The 6,987-nt window shown below is 47.3% G+C and overlaps 1 protein-coding gene across 2 annotated transcripts in view; it reads left to right on the top strand.

Annotated features, from left to right (window-relative positions):
* The window catches only part of CREG1 (cellular repressor of E1A stimulated genes 1), a 7,839-nt gene extending 1,193 nt beyond the window's left edge, over nucleotides 1–6,646 (top strand). The window contains exons 2-4 of one of the 2 annotated variants that reach the window (XM_040636162.1): nucleotides 2,461–2,580; nucleotides 3,818–4,002; nucleotides 6,488–6,646. In XM_040636162.1, coding sequence (XP_040492096.1) covers nucleotides 2,461–2,580; nucleotides 3,818–4,002; nucleotides 6,488–6,491 — 309 coding nt within the window. In that variant the 3' untranslated portion in view covers nucleotides 6,492–6,646. Of the gene's footprint in view, nucleotides 1–2,460; nucleotides 2,581–3,817; nucleotides 4,007–6,487 lie in introns of those variants that run through there. The other variant, XM_040636163.1, reaches the window with a different exon arrangement.
* The last annotated feature ends 341 nt before the right edge of the window (nucleotides 6,647–6,987 follow it).

Raw genomic sequence — 6,987 nt, 5'->3', positions numbered from 1 at the left:
CCCCCCCCCCCCCCCCCCCCGCCCTCCTTCTGCGATTTCACTTCGTAGTTTCAGCTACCTGAAGTCAACTGCATTTCAGAAGCACATGATTTGCCTTCTGAGATATTGTCAGATAGTCTATAGCCTGGCGCCAGGTCACAAAGACGACCCCACTTCACCTCGTCCCGTAGGCATTTGATCATCTCTCAGCATTATCAGCAGACGAGTGAGTACAGGACGCTTAGATATTTTGAGAGAGAGTGAGCGCATTCACCTAACTTTTATTGCAGTACGTTGTTAAAATTGTCCTATTTTATTACTAGCTATTGTTGCCAATCTCTTACTATAACGTATTTATCAATTAAACTTTATCACAGGTGTGTGTGTGTATAGGAAAAAACAATCTATATAAGGTTTCAGGCATCCATGGGGGTCTTGGATTGTATTCCTTGTGGGCGAGGGGGGACGGGCCAGTGTAGTTACCAACGTTTGAAAATTGAGATTTCAATTACAAATCTAAGTTTTTAGTTTCTTGGAAGATCTGTGCACCCTGGGGACCTGAATTGTCTGAGCAAAAGCAGAAACCGCTGCTCTTTTGAAGATACACGCACCTCCGTTCACCCTTTCCTTCTTCCCAGCCCACCCCACTCTCAGACATTAGCCCAAAGCAAGCTCATTCCACTCAGTCAGCGATACTCAACCTTGGATTGAGAACCACTGCTCTCCACGATTATATTTAAAGTCTCGCTGATATGGTGATCTGCTTTGTAGGAAGGAGGAAAACTAAGACTCAGAGGTGCGGGGACTCACCTGTGCCAGGTAGAACTCCAGGCCAGGTCTTTGGCGTGTCTAGAGAGACCGTGTAAGGAAGCTCTCCAGGATTTTGGGTTTCCATGACGGCAGTGAAAAGGTGTGGCCACATCAGAATTAGTCTGACTCTGATTCCGTCAGTTAGCCAGTCAGGTTGGTTTCTACCTTCCCCTTCTCCTTCTGACCTCTGTCCTCCCCCTGTCACGCTGCCCACCAGATTTACATGAACGAAATACCATGCAGCATTGCCTTCTGCCCAGAAACCCTTAACCACGTCTGGCTGCCGGAGCTGCGTAAGATTCACTTGGGATGCTTGTTTGTTTGTTTTTAAAGATTCTATTTATTTATTTGACAGAGAGAGAGACAGCCAGTGAGAGAGGGAACACAAGCAGGGGGAGTGGGAGAGGGAGAAGCAGGCTTCCCGCTGAGCAGGGAGCCCGACTTGGGGCCCAGTCCCAGAACGCTGGGATCATGACCTGAGCTGAAGGCAGACGCTTAACGACTGAGCCACCCAGGCGCCCCAAAACCTCTCTTTCAAGCAGATTGGGTTTCTCATTACTCCCAACCATGTGCCACATTTCCCCAGTTCTGTTTTTGAAATTCCCTTTACCGTTAATACGTCGTCCCATTTCTGTCCTGATCCTGATTTTGAATATCTTTTAAGGCTCTCTGTCGTGTCCATATTACTCCAGGCTATGTGGACATCTCCTTATACTAAACTTCAAATACACTTAACGGTACCATTCACTTGACAATTAGTTATATACGGCCTTCTCATCTCTTCTGTGTCATTTTACGTTATTTAAGTTTTGTTCATGTCTGACTTTTCAACCAGATTATAAAGCCACAGAGAAAGGAGAGACCTTTTTTGTTTTGTTTTTGTCTCCTATGGCTCCTTGCCTAGTAGCGCACAGACAGTGAATGTCTAGCTAAATGATTTCAAGGAACTCTTTTTATACTCATTGTTTTGATAGGTCACCATGAGATGGCAGAATTTTCCACACAAGCCACTTGGAGTTTAAAGCACTAAATGCAACGTGTGACTTTTGCTGTGGTCTGTCAACAGTGCTTTTCACGAAGCTGATTTCTGAATAAGAAGGAAGAATTTTGCTTTCTTCACTTTTTGAGTCTAAGCATTCTTCTCTTCTTGCTAAAACAGGAATGAAGAACTTCTCCATTTTTGAAACGACATGACAATTTCTGCTAGCATGAGATAACCAAAAAACATGATTCAGCAACTTTCTTGCTTAAATTGTACAATTAGCTAGTTGAACAACTGTGTATTTTTATGCACTAGTTTCATATTAGAGTCTAACCCTTTAGATCTTTCAGGGAAGGCTCTAGACCAGCCTTGTATTTGGGTGATACTGTAATAGTAATTTCTCTGGTGAATATGAAACAGATTAAGAGTTTAAGAAAAAAAAAGTGTTAAAATAATTCTGAGTCAGTTAATTTGAAGTATGGAACCCTAGCCCCTGCTTTTTGGGAGCAAAGGTCAAGATCAATCTCTACCCAACTAGTAATTTTCTTAAGTGGTAGGTGGTGTTTTACAATTCATTGCTTCCTGGAAGAACGCTCAGCTCTAAGGACAGTGTATATGTGACTTCTGACGTTTATTACCTCTCCAGAGACAATATCTCACGTGCGAGGATCTTTATGTTCTCTCTACAGGAGAATCCACATGCTTCGCTGACCATGTCCTTGGCACAGACTAACTTCTGCAGGAAGCAGGGATTTGACCCCCAAAGTCCCCTCTGTGCTCACATCATACTGTCAGGAACTGTTACCAAGGTGAGTAGTTAACGAGAACAGAGACTGGTTTTAGAAGAGCACCATCTACTAACAATGAAAGGAGAAGTATCTTTTTTTTTTTTAAAAGATTTTATGTATTTATTTGAGAGAGAGAGAGAGCACGAGAGCACAAGCAGGGGGAGTAGCAGAGGCAGAGGGAGAAGCAGGCTCCCCCCTGAGCAAGGAGCCCGATGCGAGACTTGATCCCAGGACCCTGAGCTGAAGGCAGATGCTTAACTGACTGAGCCACCCAGGAGTCCCAAGAAGAAATATCTTAAGAATAAAATGAAAATGATTTGTGATTGAGATTCAGAGTGAGAATATGTTCTAATCTGTACTTTCATGAAAACTAGAGGCCTAAATCGGTTGATGTCATATAGGTGTTCAGTAAGGTATTTATGCAGAAAATGAACGAGTGTTTGAAGGTGCACCCATGTGACAGCTGCTCGGCTCCTCTGTAAGGAACATCTGTTCCGCCAACAGCCCTGTGCTGTTGGCCATGTTGTGCACTGCACAGGATTTCCCACCTGTGGGCTCCTTATTTTAACGGTGGCTTAGGGCAGAGAGCAGGCCACATAGGCTGAAAGAGGGGTACCTGTTACTAAATACCAGACGGGGATTTAGACGGTGGGGTGAATGCTGCAAGGCAGAGGGCAAGGTGTCATGGCACTGCTCCGACTGCTGAGCCAGCAAATGTGCTTCTTGACCTTGTCAGTCACGGTTCCCGCAGACAAGTTCGCTGAACGGTCTGGAAGTTCTGTGTGGACGCATCTTCGCGGCCGCATTGCATGAGCCAGAGAAATTGAGGGAGGGGCGGCAAACGCTCTTGAGCGCCACTGTGCTTCTTGCCGAGACCTTTACCCTCTGTGGGTTTGCACCCTTGTGTTGAACACGTGCTTGTTCCAGGAGCCGGGTGCCGCGTGACACGGCGTAGCACCCTAACATTTTCTTACACCCCCGTGCCAGTTCCTCGGCTCGCCAAGAATGACCGTCGGGCGATGGTATTGAGACGGTTTCCCACTCCGGTGTATCTGTACCAGCAACATCGGAGCTCTGGGATGTTTTCCACCTTTCTGCATGCTTCTTTCATTTTCTCTTGAGCCCTTAAGTTTAAGGTCAGGGTCTGTAACTAAATCACCTCTTCCGGGTTCCTCGAATGCTAGAACCACCCATCCGTAGCAGGGGAGAACGCAGACCGTTGTTGGTATGAGTCGTTCGTGTCACGTGTGTCCTTCAGGTGAATCAGACGGAAATGGGCTTTGCCAAGCAGTCACTGTTTGTCCGACACCCTGAGATGAAAACCTGGCCGTCCAGCCATAACTGGTTCTTTGCCAAGTTGAATATAACCAACATCTGGGTCGTGGACTACTTCGGTGGACCGAAAATAGTGACACCCGAGGAATATTACAATGTCACATTTCAGTAAGTATCTACACATCTTTCTTCTTTCTAATTCTGCAACTTTGACTAGCAGTCCTCAGTCTTTTAAAGCGAGGGGGGTCTTAACTGTTTCATGTGCCATGAGCCGACCCTTTGAGCAAACTGGTAAAGCCTATGACCCCCCTCAGAATGATATTTTTAGGTGTATAAAATACATAGGAAATACAACAGAAACGAGCTATATTGAAATACATTTATAAAAATAATTTTTAAATGTGTGGTGTTGTAATATGTTGACTTTTTAATAAACACATTAAGTAAAATTTAATTGTGAGCTTCTAACATCGCCGTACTTTCTGAGTAGGGAAGACTGAATATTCTGCGGCATTTGCGACAACTCTAATGTGATGCGAGAGTCTCTGTGATTTCTTTATTTCTGTTGGTGACAGTCACTAATACGCTGTCACCCCTGGGGTTTGTTGCCTGCATTCATCACTGAAGGAAATGATAAATTTCAGGTAGAGCTTAATGAGAATGAACACATCTTTTTTCCATCCAAGTTCACAAGCCCCTGAGCTCTGTCTACAGGCTTGAACACCAGGTTAAGACCTGGTTTTAAGGCGATGCTCTGGGGCCCCAGCTGACCTGTGATGGCCTTTTTCCCATGAGAATCAGACTTGGGTGCTTCTGGACTGTGAGTGGTCCCCATCTGAGTCTGTGTGCGTGCGCGGCCCGGGGCCCATCAGCCCCAGTGCTGTGAGTGCTGGGGGGCCTTGTGGGGCACCCACCAGGAAGCAGACCCTTGGGGAGGGGGGAGGTCGATGCCCACAAGGCCCCGAGAGAGAACGAAGAAGAAAATAGCCTGAAGATGGGGAAAGGACAGGAATGAAGGGTGTGATTGGATCTTTGAAATTAGGTCAGCGTTCAAATGAAGGAATACAGAAGTCTGGGCTTTTCCCCGGTGACAAGGTCGGTGGCCTAGCTGCCGTCCTCCAGGCCCAGCAGCCTGTGCCAACAGCAGCAGCAACTGCTGCTCGTGCGTGGGGAGCGTTTGTTGCTGGCTGGGCGCTGGGCCGGCTGCTTCGCGCTCTGAATTCTCCCCACAAGATGCCAGGTCATGTCTCTTTGGCTGTGAGCTGGAGAGCCGATGCACAGGAAAGTAAGAGGCTTGCCCGAAGTCTGACAGCCAGCACGTGTTGGTGCTGGCATCGAGACCCCAGCATTCTAGCTCAGGGCCCCCACCTTGCTTCTAATCATGCTGATAGCCTGTGTCTCCGGTTACCTCTCCGCTAGCTGGCCGGGCTGCTAACCCGGTGTCATTCACACGAGGCACTTCTGCTTGGGACGACTGACTGCTGTTTGCAGAGATCAGGGCGATGAGGCGAAGTTAGACCTGTAGACTGTAGCTCACTTGGGGGCGTGTGTTCTCAGCGTTTCTTTATTCTGTGTCTTTTTCTCTTGTAGAACAGTTCCACACTGAACTACTGACTTCCTGTCCCCACTGTAAATTTCTTTACAGCGAAGCTTGGGTTTTATTCATTGATTGATTGATTGATTCATTCATTCATTCCCAAACAGGGCCTAGGACAGTGCGTGGCTCACAGCAGGTGCTTAGTAAGTACCGGCTACTTGTCAGGCTGGTAATTTGAGATAAAGATGCCCGGCTTCTTTGTTTGAAGGAGGAGCCCAGCAGTCATGGCCTTTATTTTGCTTCTGAGCATGCAGGAGAAGAGGCCCAGGCCAGGGGTTCTCTTCTGGACTGACAAAGCCACCTTACTTTACAGGGATACAGAGGCAGCAATGACAGCATTATGACCTGGCAGTGAACTATCCAGGAGGATGGCCAGTAAGATGATAGGCCCACTCTGCAAGGTTCAAGTTTACCTTTACAAGACGTGACAATCTCTGAAATGCGGTTATTTTTGTATAAATAACATGCCCAAGGGCAATGCTGGCTTTAATAACAAAATAAAAATCTGCTTGCCTGTAAGTCTCTGCATTGAAGAAGTGAGTAAAATAGATAAATTTGAGGTTCCCATTTTATTACGCAGACTAGTGAGCCTTTTCTGCCGCTCAGAGATAAGAGGGAGCATTTCCCTGTCCTTTTGAGAGGAGGACCAAAGTCTAGACAGGGTGCGACCCCTTCTGAGGCAGGACACCAGAACCCTGGGGAGAGGCAGCCTTAAAGCTGACCTTGCGAAACTCATCTGACTGTTGTCCGTTTCGGACACTTCAGCGCCGCCCATCCGCGGGGCGCCCCAGAGGCCTCGACCGGCGCGTGTGGGCATCAGCGTCACAGGGGAGGGGTGCTGGCTAAAATGAAGTCTCCAAGGCCGGACCCCAAACCTGTTGATACCAGAACTCAGGCAATTCTTCAGCACTCTGAAGTGGCTGAAATCCACTCAAAGTCCTAAACTTCTGGATCAGGAGGTTCGTGAATCATTCCCTAGAATGATGACCTTGTAATTCCAATCTGTCAACTCAGTTTAATGACATAATTCTTCTTCCTCTCTCTTCTCCTCTCCAGGTGAAGCAGAATGTGGCGTCTTTAACAGCACCGGGACGTTGTGTAGGATGGCTCCTACAGACCTGGAGGCTTAGTGTTTCTCTGCAGAACATTTCCCAGATCGGTTTGTTGGCTTTGCTTGCTTGCTTGTTTACAAAATAGAGTCGCACTGTTCCTGGATTTCTTGGAAGACATGGTTGTTAGAATTTGTGTGTGTGTGTGTGTGTGTGTGTGTGTGTGCAAATTTCGAAGCCATTTTCATAGAGGGATCTCTTTCATTATGATCAAGGAGGTTTTGTTCCATCCGTTCCAAATATTTTTCCGATGGTGCTCCTCGAAGAGGAGCCAGTGCCAGATTTAGATGGCCCACTGGCATTGGAAGGTACCGGAACATGTGTCCTTAATTCCTGGAAGCCACTGTCCTGAGGAGAGGGCCTCACTCCCCTGTTGGCGGGCTGGCCTGTGTGACCCCACACGTGCACATGCGTGGCTGGGCCAAATCCTGGTGAGACGCAAATGGC

Source organism: Ursus maritimus, unplaced genomic scaffold (genome assembly GCF_017311325.1).
Source record: "Ursus maritimus isolate PB19 unplaced genomic scaffold, ASM1731132v1 scaffold_2, whole genome shotgun sequence".
In the NCBI taxonomy this organism is placed as follows: Eukaryota; Metazoa; Chordata; class Mammalia; order Carnivora; family Ursidae; genus Ursus; species Ursus maritimus.
This window is presented reverse-complemented; position numbering and strand designations above follow the sequence as displayed.